General features: G+C 42.5%; 1 protein-coding gene across 4 annotated transcripts in view; it reads left to right on the plus strand.

Annotated features, from left to right (window-relative positions):
• The window catches only part of LOC146614580 (inactive tyrosine-protein kinase transmembrane receptor ROR1-like), a 142413-nt gene that overhangs the window by 113262 nt on the left and 11259 nt on the right, over positions 1-17892 (plus strand). For all 4 annotated transcript variants that reach the window (XM_085375472.1, XM_085375475.1, XM_085375473.1 and 1 more), the window contains 4 exons: positions 12853-12980; positions 14180-14497; positions 14579-14824; positions 14929-15131. In XM_085375472.1, the coding sequence (XP_085231598.1) occupies positions 12853-12980; positions 14180-14497; positions 14579-14824; positions 14929-15131 (895 nt within the window). The remainder of the gene's footprint in view (positions 1-12852; positions 12981-14179; positions 14498-14578; positions 14825-14928; positions 15132-17892) is intronic.

Consider the following 17892-nt stretch of genomic DNA (forward strand, 5'->3'; position numbering starts at 1 on the left):
GAGTCTTATGAGTCACAAATGAATTTGCCAAATGCATTACAACTGGGATCGCATACCTTTTTGATTTCACCCTTCCCCATAGCCATTGCTTTGTCTGACCACTGATAATGCTTTCTGTAGCACTTTGATACATTCTAACGATACACTTTGACACTTTCACATCATCGTCAGTCCAAAAAAATAAAAATAAACAAAGCCTCCAAAAGTTAACCCACTCAATACATTTATTTTAAGTGTGTTAAGTGATTTTTTTATATACACCATGTAGTACTATGTGGAAAAGCAGAGATATATCAGGATATCCATTTTTTTTATAAAATGTTAGAATCTAAAAAAAAGTTGCATTTGCATTTGTTAATCAGAAAATCTTGAGGACTCGACCGCCTCAATAAGAGCTAAAGTGAAATTATTTGCTATTAGGAGATCATTTTGACTTCATGTCTCTTGGTATAAACACAGAACTCAAAGAATTCCTATTTTAAATTGATGGGGAAATCCCCCAAACAGCAAGGAGGGTTGTTTTTGCAGCCAAGCCAGCAAACACTTTACACAGTTTTCATCTGATTTGACCTGTGATTCCATACATGCCATTTCCATGTCTAAGTAAACAATCAAATTAAAGTTAATTTAGCTAATGCTTCAGAATAACTCCCCAAATATGTGTCTAGTGGTGTTTTGCGCTGGCTTGCTTCTAGAGGGACTTTGACTTTGTTATAATGCAGCTTCGGCTGATAAGCAGTTCGTGTGAGTCGGCGAGGTTCGTGCATGCACAGAAACCTTTTGGTTTGTTGAAATACTATAATGTTTCCTCCATCACAAAAAGGTTCTGTGAACATACACAAAGTTGCACATACGTACACATATATCAAGCACATTGTAAATATATACGACAGCTGTGAGAGGGTTTGCCTGGCGCTTTCACCAAATGAATAGTTGTGTTTGTTTCCACGAGTGCAGGAGCCTTAACTTATCTTATTATTGGAAGGTTGGACCTTGAAGACAAGTCATATCCCTTAAAATACCTTCAGCAAAACCATTTTTGAGTATGCCTGTAAGTTCTTATGTCCGTGTCAAGATTTGTGCTTTACACCGGTTGTCACACAGCAGGTGAATATTGTACTATTATGGCTGGAGCATTCCAATAAATATTTTCTGTTGTACTCACATTCCTTAAGCTTGGTTGTGTGCTTCAGTTTCATCAACATATTACTACTTGCCTGTAGTTCCCAGGAACTCCAGACAAAATGCCTGGATACTCTGAATGTAAAATGTGTTGAGAAACAGCAACACGACTGATGTGTATAGCAAAGGAAAGGGGGTTCCACCTGATCACATTGGGTAATAATTGTTCATTCATCCTAAAAAGAAATTTATAAAGTGAACCAAAGATATATTTTCAGTGACTGGGATCAAAATCCAGTATTTTGCATATTGATTTCTGACACTTTTTACTGTTGTTTCCTTTTAACTGCTCTTACTGCAAACTTTAGCACAGAGGATCTGGTCTTCATTGTTAATCAAACATGCTGCACCTTTGTTCACTCTATCACCTCCTACAAGGACAAAGAGCCAAATTCAACACCGCACCCGGACTGAATATATCCAGCAGTAAATTAAAAAGAGGCTGTAAAAGAAAAGAAAGAAAAAATCTACATGTATTTTATGACATCTGTTATCAACATGCAGTTGAAGAGTATCCCTTTTCTCAAATGTATTTCTTAGACTATCTTTCTAACCCCCAGAACAGTGTTTAAAGTCACAGGCTCAGGTATAGCTCCCTGACATTTTCATTTCGCTAGTGCGAATTTTGAAAGGGTTAATGATGTTAGGGTTTGTTTGGGTTTTTTTTACATTGCAGTAGATATAATTTTAAGTTTCACCTTCCTTTTCACCTGAAACCTTTCTACCTTTCTAAAGTGCTTTGCACTTTTGGCAAATCACTTTGTAAACTGCTTTTAAAGGTGCTATATAAATAAAGTGTATTATCATTTGTAATGCTTTTTTTTCCGTGGGAATTGCAGAAAATGTATCCAGTGGACAAAGGCATACAGAAGATACTGTCAGCAGTTCATTAGAAGCTTTGTTTAGTTACAGGAATGTCGTTTAAGGTGGATGTCCTTAAACTGAACATAAGTCTTTTTGTGTGTTTTCTCTGTCATACAGTCCCCAGTGTGTTTAAAGACGGATTATTTATGAGCTTCACAACAGTGTTACCTTTCTCCGTGTCTTTTGTGATTCTTACTCGCTCTCATCAAGGATTATTTCAGTTTCCTCAGGAAGCCGTGCTTGTGTTCAAACATGCACATTCTTGTTCCTTAAGCACCGTCAGTAGCCAGTTAGCCAAAACATGTGTCCTCCTGTCTTTTTTAAGTGTCTGTCTCTGTGTGTTCAGATTGGGATCTGTGATCTAGGCTATAAGCTGTCGTAAATCATGCACAAAAGTGTGTGTGTATATATCTGTGTGTGTGTGTGTGTGTGTGTGTGTGTGTGTGTGTGTGTGTGTGTGTGTGTGTGTGTGTGTGTGTGTGTGTGTGTGTGTGTGTGTGTGTGTGTGTGTGTGTGTGTGTGTATATCTGTGTGTCGGGGGGTAGAAGCAGGTTTGCTCCTGGCAGTCTTGTTTCACTCTTCTTTATTTTCTGCTTTCCTTTCTTCTCTCGTCATTATTGTTTCCACACGGATGTTTGCTGGCAGCCTGGAGTCAATTCAAGGAATGCTATTAAGAAAAAAGATAAAGTCAGGAATCTATTTGCAACAGAGATATGGAAAACAAGAATAAAATTTGTAATAGCTCTCCGGGGGGAGAAGACCTCTTACGAAAATAAATTACGAACTGATGTATTTGTTATACTCGACTGACAGTTTGGAATTCAGAGCCCTAATTTTTTGTTACATGGAAGTCAAACATTATAAGGCTGTTTTCCCATTTTGCTGGTCCTTCCTGCTTAAACGACTTTAGATGTTCTGAAAATTATCAACATTTCTATTTTTCAGATATCAGAGCTGCCAGGTTCTTTGTATTTTGTATTTTATTAATCTTTGACCCTCCTTTTAATGTTCTTCATCACACTTTTTCCTTTACTTTCCTTTGCTTTGGGTTATAGTTTTTGCTAAGGCATTCATGTGGCTATTCAAGCGAAAACCCTCCAGCCCTCTCCTCCTCAGGCAGCAAATTCGACTCTGTGACCCCTGAGCTCTGTTTGTTTGTATGTATGCGTCTGCCGAAAAACCACTGGGTTTATGTCAGGCTTAAGCAGACATATTGCCTCCTATACTCCTAATTGACAGACAGATTGACACCTTCACTGCCCAAACCCTCCACCCTCCAGGACCTCTGAGTCCCTTCTGCCCTCTGGGAAAGTGATGTCACCAGGTCAGGAGTTTTGTGAGGAGTGATGGGATTGATGTCGGTTCCTTTCCTGCATGTTGAACTCTTGTATTAAACTTTTCTGGGTCTTATAGCAGAGCGCAGTGCAACACCAGCATCTATATCTGGGAGTCATTTTTGCGTTATTATAGATAAGATAAGTATCTAAGTTGCATTCAGTGAAGTGTTTTACAAAAATAATTTTCTAGGTTTTATCTCAATTCAAGAGTTATTCAAACAGACAGCTTAATGAAAGCTTTAGCTTTTATTTTTCAAAGTCACTAATCACTACACTGGCTTTTCAGTAAAAATCAGTTGAAGTATGTGCAAGAATTCTATATTTGGCATTAGCAGAGAAACAAAGACTGCGACTGTAGACTATGTTCAGACCAAGTGATAAGCAATGAGACTGAAAAATGAAGCCAGAGTAAAAATATTCAAAGGGTCAAAGCCACTGAGTAACTAACTTTGTTTCGGAATAATTCTCTATTTTGTTGTCTTATTTCATTGTTTTATGTAAACAACACTCTTCTTCCATATTTATTGATACAAAGTTGCTCTTGTAAAAGAGGAAATTTTTTTAAAGTGAAGTTGTTCACAGTTTTCCAAAATGTCTGGTTTTGATTCTTTGGCACCTGGTCTCTTCAGAAGTGTACCCTTTCTGCTGGTCAGTGGAGCACAGATGCTACACCTTAAATATGACTCATTAGGAGAGAATTCTAATGTCTAAACCCCGGTTACAGTCGCAGTGAGATAAATATCTAGAGAGAGAGATTTTTTTTTATATTAGCACATAATTAGCTGGTTTCCACTGCATCATCCTTTTTAACCTAGCTAGCATTAGCTCACAGCTTATATGGTCACTCCAGTGTTTGGTTACTTGTCTCTTAAAAGGCCATAGAGGCTCCAAAACAGTAGTCCACAAACCAAACCAGTGACACATCCATGTTTTATACACTTTGCCTTAGACCCACTGTCTGTGTGCTTAAAAGTGCAGCCTCCCCATTTATTTAAATGATACCAGACTGAGTGGGTAGCCAGGCAGGCAGTAAAATAACAGCTGGATCATCTGTAAACGGCAGACACTGAATTCCCCATTTGTACTGTTTACCCCGTTACTGTTTATATTAATACTGTGATACAAAACCACAGAAGAAGAAACCTTCTTCCTCCTAGTATTATAAAGCTTCATTCATGGTTTTGGCACCCAATAAACCCTCATACTGATGGCTATATTAATCAAGCTTAGCATTCAGGCAGTTTCGACCATACTACCAAAGTTTTGCTATGCTGGATGGAAAAAAACTGTGATTTTGATTTTGTTTTCAGAGAAGCCTCCTTATTTTTTTCCCTTTTAAAAAAAATGCACACCAGCTCAAATTAATCCCTCATGTTTGTTCTTACATCCTTCTTCTCTTAGCGCTCTGTTAGTTTCCTTCTCTCTGACAGAAGCCTCTATTGTTGCAGTCAGCGAGCAGCAGTAACATGATGACCAAGAGGGCCTTCTCTCTCCATTGTATCCTGATGCAGTGCCTCAGTTTGCCCTCACTTGCTGTTCATTCCCAGTGTGGTCACGGGCCACTGGCAGCCACAGATCCCAGTCAGCCTCAGCCTCTGGTGGCCATTTTGGCTCCCTGTCAGTAAGAGATCATTACACAGCCCTACTGTGATAATGAAATCACGAGTGCACACCAATGGAGAGAGCCCAACATGCTGACGAATGCGTGTAGATTTCACCTGCTGCACAGACAAATTGAAAAACGGAGACTTAGATGCACTTGTGCATCTCCAGATGCACAAGTGCCGTCTGATTTGTTGTTGGGCATCTTTAATCTGTTGCAAACATACATAGCGTCTAACACATAAATTTGCAAACAGTTGTATTCAAGTGATACAATACAACTCATGAGCTTTACTGGGCATATCCAACCAGTCACCTTCTTTTCTGACTCTCTTTAGATGATTTGCACATCATTGCACTTTGGCTTCTTTTACATGACAATTATGAATTTATACAACGTAATATGTATAATGGGTTGGTAACAAAAAGGTACATTATCAACTAAATTTGCAGGTTTAGAGCAGCAAAAAGTTATTGGTCATGTTAGACCTCCTGATTCTGTCAAAGCATTTATTATTCCTGTCAAACCAGGATGAGAGTGATTAAATAAAAACTAGTTTAGGGGCATCCCTAATCAGGATACAACAGCTGTGACCTCATGTTGCTAGCAGCTCATCTCCTCTTCACTCAGCACCCAGAGCAGCTAATGGAAACAAAACCCTAAAATCTAAAGTGTCATCACGATTTCCCTCCCCCTTCTCATCATCCTCAAATCCTTTCCTTTCCATAGCATGCTCCAACAAAGAGCATTGAGATTCACATCCCTTTACCCCACAACTCAGCACAAACCCATCATCACAGACTTCTTATGGGGAAACACTCGAGCTTATATCCTCAAGGCTTAAAGGTTTCTTTCATTATCAGAACCCTACACCAAAGTTTAATCCTCAAATGAGACCAGGACGAGGCCGCTTGTCATATTCTGTCACACCACCTCCTCCCACCACAACTCTTCATATTCATGAAGCAGATGTGAGGAAGCAGTTTAAGAACCTGAATGCTCGGAAAGCTCCCGGCCCAGACGGTGTGTCTCCTGCCACCCTCAGACACTGTGCAAACAAGCTGGCCCCAGTGTTTTCTGGCATTTTCAACTCCTCACTGCAGGCATGTCATGTGCCTGCCTGCTTCAAGTCCTCCACCATAATCCCTGTCCCCAAGAAATCTAGGATCACTGGACTAAATGACTACAGACCCGTGGCTCTGACATCTGTGGTCATGAAGTCTTTTGAGCGCCTAGTTCTCTCCCATCTCAGGACCCTCACGGCCCCCCTCCTGGACCCCCTGCAGTTTGCATATAGAGCCAACAGGTCTGTAGACGACGCCATCAACATGGCCCTACACTTCATCCTGCAGCATCTGGACTCCCCAGGAACCTACGCCAGGATCCTGTTTGTGGACTTCAGCTCTGCCTTCAACACCATCCTTCCAGACCATCTCCGAGACAAGCTTTCCCAGATGAATGTGCCTGATCCCATCTGCCGGTGGATCACTGACTTCCTGACGGACAGGAAGCAGCATGTGAGGCTGGGAAAGAATGTCTCGGACTCCCGGACCATCAGCACCGGCTCCCCTCAGGGCTGTGTTCTTTCTCCTCTGCTCTTCTCCCTGTACACCAACTGCTGCACCTCCACCCACCAGTCTGTCAAGCTAATCAAGTTTGCAGATGACACCACCGTTATTGGACTCATCTCGGACGGGGACGAGTCTGCCTACAGGAGGGAGGTTGAACGTCTGGTGTCCTGGTGCAGCCACAACAACCTGGTGCTGAATGCCCAGAAGACAGTGGAGATTATTGTGGACTTCAGGAAGCACACAGCCCCACTCCCCCCCATCATCCTGTCTGACACCCCCATCACCTCTGTGGACTCATTCCGCTTCCTGGGTACCACCATCACCCAGGACCTGAAGTGGGAGCCCACCATCACCTCCGTCATCAAGAAAGCCCAGCAGAGGATGTACTTCCTGAGGCAGCTGAAGAAATTCAACCTGCCAACACGGACGATGATGCAGTTCTACACTGCAATCATCGAGTCCATCCTCACCTCCTCCATCACCGTGTGGTACGCTGGAGCCACTATCAGGGACAAACAGAGACTGCAGCGTGTTGTGCGCTCTGCTGAGAAGGTGATTGGCTGCAGACTCCCATCTTTGCAGGACCTGTACACCTCCAGGACATTGCGGCGTGCAGCTCGGATCTCAGCTGACCCTTCTCACCCTGGACACAGTCTGTTTGACCTGCTCCCCTCAGGCAGAAGGCTCCGGTCCATTCGCACCAGAACCTCTCGCCATAAGAACAGTTTCTTCCCCTCTGCTGTTGGACACATGAACAATAACCATATGACTGTACCCGCCACTAACACATGACCCTACGCTGTGTTCACTGCATCATTCTATGTTTGGCACTGATCACCACCTGCACTCATGTATATATCTTTCAACGTAGCACTCTTAATTCTTATTCTCATGTATATATCTCATGTATATCTCATGCACATATCTTTCCACGTAGCACTTTTAATTCTTATCCCTACTTTTATTTTTTTCCATGTCTATTTAAGTGCTATTTATGACAGCATGTTTGCACTGAAGCACCGCAGCAATTTCCTAATGTTGTAAACCTGCTCAACATTTGGCAATAAACCCCTTTCTGATTCTGATTCTGATTCTGATTCTGGAGTAAAGAAAGTGTGTGCTCATTCGTGTCACAGCCTTTTTGAGCTGTGTTCATGTTCTGTGTTCATTGGTCGGACAGTTATCTTCACTGCCATGTGTCCCACTAATGAATAAAAATCGTCACGGAAAAGTTAAAGCAGATAAGAGTGAAGACGAGTCATCACATTGGAAAGTGGAACTGGGAGAGTTTGCGGAATCTGTGGAAATCTTGAGAACTTTGGACGTTTTGATGAATATGGTTTAAAAAATCCAGATTGAACAACTTATTAGAGATATTCAGAGTTGACTCAACATTTTTTAACATTCTTCCTTAACTGAAAACTCTCCCTTTCCTGATAATTCTATGTTTGTGTTAAACCACAGCCCTTAAATCCCGGAACGTGTCTGTGTCATTGTACTGATGTTCTGACAGTATTAGTCAAGAGATCAGAGAGAAGACATCAAAACGAGCCCACTCCATCCTATCATCAGTTTGTGGTTTATATGTTTCATTGTCCAAGCACGTGTGTGAAAAACTGAAAATGTACAGTGCAAAGGTTTTGAGCCACTCCTAATTTCTTTAGAATTTGCTTCTAGGAGCCAGACTTTCTTGTGATGTTTATTAAAATGGTCTTGAGCAACGATTCTCGGTGCTTTTTCACAGTTGTTTGGACATTGGCTGCTTTTTCACAGTGTAGTCCGTGCACCTGACCAGTTCAAGCAACTGACTGCTGACCTATGGCTTGTTCAAGCATAAAAAGGCACCTTACTCAAATGATGAATCAGTGTTGTGTCAAAACATAATCGAAAACTTCGCAAGGTACCAATTTGAAATTGCAACTTTGGGCTAGCAGCCTGTAGCAATTGTTCCCATTTATCTAGCTGAAGCAACATCAAACAAAAAACTTAAATGGCCTTCAAGGAAAACTATTCCTGAAGACTACTTAAAGAAATTATAAGAAAGATGCCAAAGGGAATTCAGGCAGTGATGAAAAATAAAGGTGGCCAAATACCAAATACTGACTCTCACACTACAATTGTACAAACTCTGTTTTTGCTTTCTATACTTTATTTCCATGTAGGCTTGCACATGTTTTAATATATCCCTGCACCTATTTCCAATTTTGCTAGCAAAACATAAAGAAATTTGAAGTGGCTCAAGACACAATATTGTAAATATGTCCATGTTCTTTTCCTTGTAATCCTAATTTTAGTTTACAGAATGACTCCAGAGCTGCTGTTTGAGTCTGATGGTTTACCACATTGGTTCAAATTAAAACATCTCAACACCTATTAGATGGATTACCATGCAATAATATGCAGATGTTGGATTATGTTACCTTATGTATTTGACAATCTCCTAGCACCACCGTGTGGATTTACATTTGGGATTTCGAGTGAGACTGAAAACATAAAGCAGTGTTAGCTTGGTTTTTATAACAGTGCCAAAATAGTTAGTATGGATAGGATCAGTCTTGTTCTCTTATTGGATGCTTTCAAATTTATATAAAACTCACCTCCCACTTTATTAGGTACACTTGCTCAACCGGTCATTAACAAATAACTAATCAGCTAATGACATGACAGTAACCCTTTAGCCATGCAGACATGGTCAAGATGAGCTGCAGAAATTCAAACCAAGCATTGGAATGGAAAAGAAAGCTGAACAAAGACTGTGGCATGGTTGTTGGTGCTAGATGTGCTGAAACTGCTGATATACTGGGATTTTGACACACAACACTGTCAGATCTCAGTCCAATTTGGCATGCGGTGGAAGGGGAGAAAAATGTGCACCAACTGCTTCATGCTCTCACGCTAGTATGGATAAAATCTTGTGCCACCAAGAATTAAAGCTGTTTTGAAAGGACGGTTATAATGGGGTCCAACCAGGTAATAACAACATGTACGTAGGTGTTTTTGTACTTCCATTCTTCAACAACCATCCACCCATCCAACGTCTTCCATTTGTCCAATTCAGGGTTGCTTCATGTGGCTCACATGAGCTAGATGTTCCATTTATATCCATCTCCCTATTTATTTATTTCGAGCGTGAAAAAAGTAAATAAATACTTGAATTACATATGAATCAAATGAGTTGAACTCTATATCTTTTCTACACACCTATTGTGCAAATGTATTTACCACACAGGTCTGGTAAATACTAGTCTCTATTTAATACTGTGGATGTTAACCTGGGTGTTGGGTGGAAAAAGACCATGGCTGCTCAGCAAGCACTTCCCTGAATAAATAATGAGGTCGGAAAAAATGTAATTGGACAATGCATCAGTGTCTTCAGCACCTTGTTTAGGCTCTGTGGTGAGGCTCGTCTTTCTGTTTATATCTGGATTATAGATCGAGTCTGGAACGGAGAAGGCTCCCTTTGTAATTAACTGTTATAAAACATTATACAGAGGGCCCGTGGCGTTAGTGTGTAAAATCAAAGGCCTGAACAGTTATTCACTGTTTACACAAATAGCAACCGCGCTTAGCTTTCCCCTGCTCGGGATAGCTTACACTGACACACACAAACACATGAGAAAATAAATGGACAAGAAAACACCGAGAGAGGTTTTCGGAAAACCTCAGATGTCTCACAGTGATTAGGTTTTCGTAGATGTGTCTATCGCTCTTCGAACATGCTGTTATCCATTCCTTCCCTACCAGACGAGATGCTTTAATCATCTTCTTAGACATGGTCTTGGAAGCTCCGTTGATTTGGAAACCAGTGAAAGAAGCTAAAATACAGGAAGCCCAGTGAGGGCGACTTGGGATTCAAGCTGAGCCGCTTTGGTTTAGGGCGTTCTGACTTGCAGTAGTTATAATTTGCCCGCGGGGATCTGGCTGCACTGCGGTGGATCGTCTCCTCTCCCTTGTCATTTGCTTGTCTGTGTGTGGCTTCATGCTAGTGTGGATGTTTGTGTCCACCGTTCTCTGTGACGCACAACCAAACTAACCTCTGGGTTGCCTGGACACACTCCAGCCCTCGCTCTTTATCCCGTTTGTGTATGTTTTCTCATGCCAGAGCTACCTTTTTTTATGTTCCACTTCATTACGTTCAAAAATGGCAGGAACCTAACCAATTGTAAGTCTCTCAAATTATTCAATTATTACTGCTTACAATTACCAGACACTCCCTTTATTGCTTTCACCTAAACACAGGCGGCTCTTCCCCAAAAGGGTGAAAAACATCCAAAGGAGTATCAGTTTATGCATTTGCGGCTTGTTGAAGGGGTGCTAAGCCCTCTGCAGGCCCACCGCAACATGAAGTCATTATTACTGCATATTTTAGTAGGAAATTACATATTCCGGGGATAAAATCTGTTTAAACCTGCATTAAGTTGTAAAGTTACCCTATCTCTGAGGAATCGGCAGTATGCAGACCGCTGCCCTGGTAGTCATGTGTGTGAGTGTGGGTGTGTGTGTGCATGAGTGTGTGTGTGAGTGTGTGTCCATGTCTGGAAAGCCCATTTAAGATCTGCACAGACAGGGAAAGGGGGTTAACTGACCTTGGCCCTTCAGTCACTTAACACTCCACAGAGAGAGGTAACCTACTGACCTCACACTCACACCAAACCAGGATGGGGGAATGTGTGTGCAATTTTTACAGCTTGTGGAGTAAAATTAGTGCTTTTCGCACTTTGTACCATCTCTTGTAAACCATCCAACTCTCATTAGCAAAAGTGACGTTTCTGTAAAGCTGTAATAAAAGAATGATGTGCAAAAGAAGTAGAGAAGCAGTTAAATTCTCACTAGGCTGCTACACAATAGTGTTTTTTAAACCCCCATATATGGTGGCCCTGAAAGGTCAAACAGACTGCAAGTTAAGGAAACACTAAGTAAATAGAAAAATGCAGCAAAAGCGTAGAAAACACAACAGAAGTTGAATAAAACAGAAGTAGAAAAAACAAAATCCAGAAATGTTTCTGGGGACACAATAATGTGATGGACCAGCCACAGAACGGCCAGAAATCAAAAAATACGGAGGCGTCATTAAAAGCAGTTGAGGATTCATCAATGTTATGTGTTATATTGTTGTTTTAATTGCACACTTTCATATAATACTGTAGGTAGTTTGCTATTGGCCATCTACTGTTGGCTTGTCATTTGTGCAACTCTTCCGTCACATTATTGTCTCCCCAAAAACATTTGTGTGTTGTTTTGTGATTATTAGCAACTTTTTTTCTATTTCTATTGGGGTTTTTATTCAGTTTTATTTTGTGTGCTTTTTCAGCATTTTTCTATTTGCTGGTGTTTTCATAAGCTGCGGTCCGATCGACCTCTCGGGGCCACCTTACCTATCAGAGTCGAAATGTTTGACTATTGGTGTTATTGTTCAGCCAATCACAGCTGAGGCCTGTGTCTTAGCTGTGATTGGCTGCACTTTAAGTTAAATATATTAAAAATGTCATAGTCTAGCTGCTTCTGTTCGCCATTACTCAGGCAGCAGGTCTGCACCATGAGGATATACTTCATATATGCAGTGGCATCGTGGACTCGCCTATACCACATATTGCAGTTGTGCCTGGTCTTAACGTCCCATATGGTATGACTTAAAGCGCATGACAAAGTGATCTCACACTGAGCGAGTGGTCTGCCGGTGAGCGTGGGCTTTGTGTGTGTGTGTGTGTGTGTGTGTGTGTGTGTGTATGTGTGTGTGTGTGTGTGTGTGTGTGTGTGTGTGTGTGTGTGTGTGTGTGTGTGTGTGTGGAGAAAGAATAAAAAAGCACAGAGAGTGAGACAGGAAGGGGAGAGGATGATGATGACTGTGTTAAGCGGGATAAGAATCGTTACATTAACGAGGAAATTAAAAGAAATGCCCCAAAAGAAGCTCACTGAGTGGAGTTGCATATCTGTAGAAACAAGGTTGCTCTCTTTCTCCTTTCATATGTTTTAAATTGTGGCTCAGAGTGACGACTCTCTGACGCAACACGAATAAAGTCCGACGTGAGATATTAATTCTTAAAGCAGTTTACTGTGAATAAGGACATTTATGTGTATTAGATATCTGCCTTTGAGTTTGCCTGATCTGTAGCCAAGCAAAGGCAGCAAGGAGCAGCCTTTCCCTCCACAGAAGTGGAACTAGTTGGTCTTGTGGGATATGCTAATGTAGACTGACCTCTAGTGGTTTTCCTGTGAAAGAGTCGATGAAATTGATTCATGTTGTTCAGACGAACTTTAAAAGCACCCTCTCTTTCTCGCCCCTCTGACCTCTCAGCAACGGGTTTCCTGAAGATGGATTCTGCCAGCCGTACAGAGGCATAGCCTGCGCCCGCTTTATCGGCAACCGCAGCATTTTTGTCGACTCGCTGCAGATGCAGGGGGAGATTGAGACCCAGATCACAGGTGAGTTTGAGCGGGCTAAACCTCCTTCGAGCCAACACAAATCGAATTAATGTTTTGAGAATAGATTAAATTTACTTCTACATCCATCATAAATACATATTCATTCATGAGAAACGTTTGATTAGTTTGTGTGTACAGGCTTAACTTGATGAAGATGATTCCATGTTACTAAATATTTAGTTCCTGCAGATTCAAGAAAGACAACTGAACACAATCAATGACCAAAGGGCATACAGTACTGTGCAAAAGTCTTGAGCCAAAAGTCATTTCTTTATGCTTTGTTTGAAAAATTGGAATAAGTGCCGCTTCTTCTGTCCTTGCTCTTGATGGCAGATGGCACCTGCATTTTTGGTAGATTCAATTAAATGGGAGAAAATTATGTCTTTCAGAGACATAATTTGTCTCTAAAAGACAAATAATACTGATAATACTGATAATACTGAAGAGACTGAAACTGCCAAACTCTTTTAGAGACATAATTTGCTGCTAAAAATAAAAAAGATGTAGTAATTCAATAAAAACTTTGTGTAAATTCAGATTTTTCAGAAGGTAATCATAATTAATATGCTCCAGGAAGGAAGCAGAACGTCACTTAGAGAGTTCAAAGGGAGTTCACCACTCAGTATGAATCACATGTGGCCGACACACTGTTTCCAGTGTTGTTACACGTCTGTGTCTCAGCGTGTGTGCTTTTTGTTTTATGCGTATGCGTGCGTTTGTCCTCAGAGGTTATTATTGATTATATCCGTGCAACAGTTCAGGGAATGACGCAGGCCATGAATCCAGAGCCTGATCTGAAACATCAAGGACGAGTGATAATTGAGATTTATGGCGCCACAGAGTCGTAACAGGCCAACAGTAGGACTGTAAATCATATCAGAGTCCAGATTCAGCATCTTGAATTTAATGTCACACTTACTGATCTCTATGTTCCTTTTTACTCAAGCAACATGTGCTGGAGAAACATTTGGATGGTTGTCAGGTTCACTTGGCCGCTTTTTATTCGCGTCTCCTCTTCATCGTAGTCGCCGTAGTGATAATGACAGCCGCAGCAATGCACATGTTTGCAATAAGTGAACAGCATCGCTGTGCGCGAGTCGTGCATTTAAAGTATGAAATTCTCTGTTTTTATTCAGTCTCCTAATTCTTCGTTATTTAGAAACTTTCAAGCAACTGAAATTGAATCCTCTCGTTCCCAGCGGCCTTCACCATGATCGGGACGTCCAACCATTTGTCTGACCGCTGCTCGCAGTTCGCCATCCCTTCCCTCTGCCACTTTGCCTTCCCAACGTGCGACCGCAGCTCGGGGTCCGACAAACCCCGTGACCTCTGTAAGGACGAATGCGAGATCCTGGAGAACGACTTGTGTAAAACCGAGTACATCATCGCCCGCTCCAACCCGATAATACTGAAGAGACTGAAACTGCCAAACTGCGATGACCTGGCTACTTCCGACAGCCCCGAGGCCGCCAACTGTCTGAGGATCGGGATCCCTATGACAGAGCCTATTAACAAGAGTGAGACATGTTCATGTGGCAATTGTAATGATTTACTGTGTTGACGCTGCTAAAACATCATTGTCTGTTATATTCCACCAGATCACAAATGTTATAACAACAGTGGGGTAGACTACAGAGGGACGGTAAGCATAACCAAGTCAGGGCGTCAGTGTCAGCCGTGGAACTCCCAGTATCCTCACAGCCACAACTACCAGGCTGTGCGCTACCCGGAGCTTAACGGAGGACACTCGTACTGCCGCAACCCAGGGAACAAACACGAGGCCCCCTGGTGCTTCACACTAGATGAGGGGGTCAGAATGGAGCTCTGCGACATACCCCTCTGTGGTGAGACACTAGTTTTAAATCGTAGTTTGCGATGTTGCCTTTGTGACACATGTGTGACGTGTGAAATGACATGATTCCCCTCTCTCGATGTCCCATCTGTTTAGACCATAAGGAGTCTGGCATTGAGATCTTGTACATCCTGGTTCCCAGCGTGGTAATCCCCTTAGCCATCGCGTTGCTCTTCTTCTTCATCTGCGTGTGCCGCAACAACCAGAAGTCCTCCAGGCCTCCCGTGACGCGCCAACCCAAACCCGTCCGCGGCCAGAACGTTGAGATGTCCATGCTCGCGACTGCATACAAGCCTAAGGTAGGGAGCGTTACAGTCACAGCAGATGGCACTCAGGGTGGGGAATAAATGACGGAGGGCCTTCCTGGTAATCCTGCAGATTACCGTTTATTTCTGCAGATATAGAACACTTTTTACATGTAATATCAACGCAAAAATTAAACACTGTAAACTTCACGATTTTGAAGTGGACACTAAGTGCATCATCACGCTGTTGTGTAATGACTGTAAAGAGGCTGTCGTTTGGCATGCAAACAGACTGCAGAAGGAGTCAAAACACTGGCACAGCCCTCTGTGTGTCATTAGGGATATGTCACGGCATGCCGGGGTTACTGGCTTGAGTGTGTGTGGAAACGACCTGTCTCAGACAAAGCATCAGATCCGTCATCAGAGCTCAGCAGGTTCAGGAATGTTCAACTGCAGCCCACCACCTCCCTCCTGTTTATTTCTCACTGTCTCTTTTTCCACACCCTTCCCTTACACTTCTCCTTATCCTTGGTCCTCTCACTTAATTAATCTTTTTAAGTGTGCCTATGCCAAGAGGCACACTTATTACTATTCGTCGGCTTTATTATTCTTATTCTTATTATTATTTTTCCGCTTGGTGGAAAACTCCATATCCCACAATTCTGCCGAGTAAAACAATGGCGGCTACCTCTTCGTTTTATATATGTTTTTTATTAGTGTTTCTAGGTCACAAAATAAACTTTAAAGATATTTTCAGGTGAGAATGTAGGTGTGTAAACTTCAAATAGCTGCTCGTTTTATCAAGACATCCCATATTAGCAAGTTCTCTTACGTGTTGCTGCTAGCTAGCTAGCGCGGCTAGCGACCCTTAGCTAAAAAGCACCCGGGCTTCGCTTACAGTGAGGCGGCTCTAACTCCTTTCACCCCCCCACCCCCCACCCCGATCGCTCGCAAACAGTCTGTGTTTCAGTGGACTTATATTTCGTTTATATGGGCCGATGATGCTGGTCGATGTGGGAAAAATAACTGAGTTGTTGGGTGGTGGCTAACGCGGAGCTACAACAGAGGGCAGCTAGCCACCGGTGTATGTCTCTTTCCCCTCATACAGTGGGGCAAAAAAGTATTTAGTCAGCCACCGATTGTGCAAGTTCCCCCACTTAAAATGATGACAGAGGTCAGTAATTTGCACCAGAGGTACACTTCAACTGTGAGAGACAGAATGTGAAAAAAAAATCCATGAATTCACATGGTAAGATTTGTAAAGAATTTATTCGTAAATCAGGGTGGAAAATAAGTATTTGGTCACCTCAAACAAGGGAAATCTCTGGCTCTCACAGACCTGTAACGTCTTCTGTAAGAAGCTTTTCTGTCCCCCACTCGTTACCTGTATGAATGGCACCTGTTTGAACTCATCATCTGTATAAAAGACACCTGTCCACAGCCTCAAACAGTCAGACTCCAAACTCCGCCATGGCCAAGACCAAAGAGCTTTCGAAGGACACCAGGAAAAGTATTGTAGACCTGCACCAGACTGGGAAGAGTGAATCTACAATAGGCAAGCAGCTTGGTGTGAAGAAATCAACTGTGGGAGCAATCATCAGAAAATGGAAGACATACAAGACCACTGATAATCTCCCTCGATCTGGGGCTCCACGCAAGATCTCATCCCGTGGGGTCAAAATGATCATGAGAACGGTGAGCAAAGATCCCAGAACCACACGGGGGGACCTGGTGAATGACCTGCAGAGAGCTGGGACCAAAGTAACAAAGGTCACCATCAGTAACACACTACAACGGCAGGGAATCAAATCCCGCAGTGCCAGACGTGTTCCGCTGCTGAAGCCAGTGCATGTCCAGGCCTGTCTGAAGTTTGCCAGAGAGCACATGGATGATACAGCAGAGGATTGGGAGAGTGTCATGTGGTCAGATGAAACCAAAGTAGAACTTTTTGGTATAAACTCAACTCGTCGTGTTTGGACGAAGAAGAATACTGAGTTGCATCCCAAGAACACCATACCTACTGTGAAGCATGGGGGTGGAAACATCATGCTATGGGGCTGTTTTTCTGCCAAGGGGACAGGACGACTGATCCGTGTTAAGGACAGAATGAATGGGGCCATGTATCGTGAGATTTTGAGCCAAAACCTCCTTCCATCAGTGAGAACTTTGAAGATGAAACGAGGCTGGGTCTCCCAACATGACAATGATCCAAAACACACCGCCCGGGCAACAAAGGAGTGGCTCCGTAAGAAGCATTTGAAAGTCCTGGAGTGGCCTAGCCAGTCTCCAGACCTCAACCCCATAGAAAATCTGTGGCGGGAATTGAAAGTCCGTGTTGCTCGGCGACAGCCCCAAAACATCACTGCTCCCGAGAAGATCTGCATGGAGGAATGGGCCAAAATACCAGCTACTGTGTGTGCAAACCTGGTAAAGACCTATAGTAAACGTTTGACCTCTGTTATTGCCAACAAAGGTTATGTTACAAAGTATTGAGTTGTATTTTTGTTATTGACCAAATACTTATTTTCCACCCTGATTTACGAATAAATTCTTTACAAATCCTACCATGTGAATTCATGGATTTTTTTTTTCACATTCTGTCTCTCACAGTTGAAGTGTACCTCTGGTGCAAATTACTGACCTCTGTCATCATTTTAGGTGGGGGAACTTGCACAATCGGTGGCTGACTAAATACTTTTTTGCCCCACTGTATGTGGGGAAAGAGACATATGAGGCGGCGAGGCGGCCGCCGATCGACCAGTGGTGGCTAATGGAGCTCAATCGTGGATAAGGGAAACCGAAGGCAGGAGAAGCA

This window comes from Diplotaxodon limnothrissa, linkage group LG17 (assembly GCF_057381915.1).
Source record: "Diplotaxodon limnothrissa isolate DT_005_m linkage group LG17, D_limnothrissa_male_GT1.1, whole genome shotgun sequence".
NCBI lineage: Eukaryota > Metazoa > Chordata > Actinopteri > Cichliformes > Cichlidae > Diplotaxodon > Diplotaxodon limnothrissa.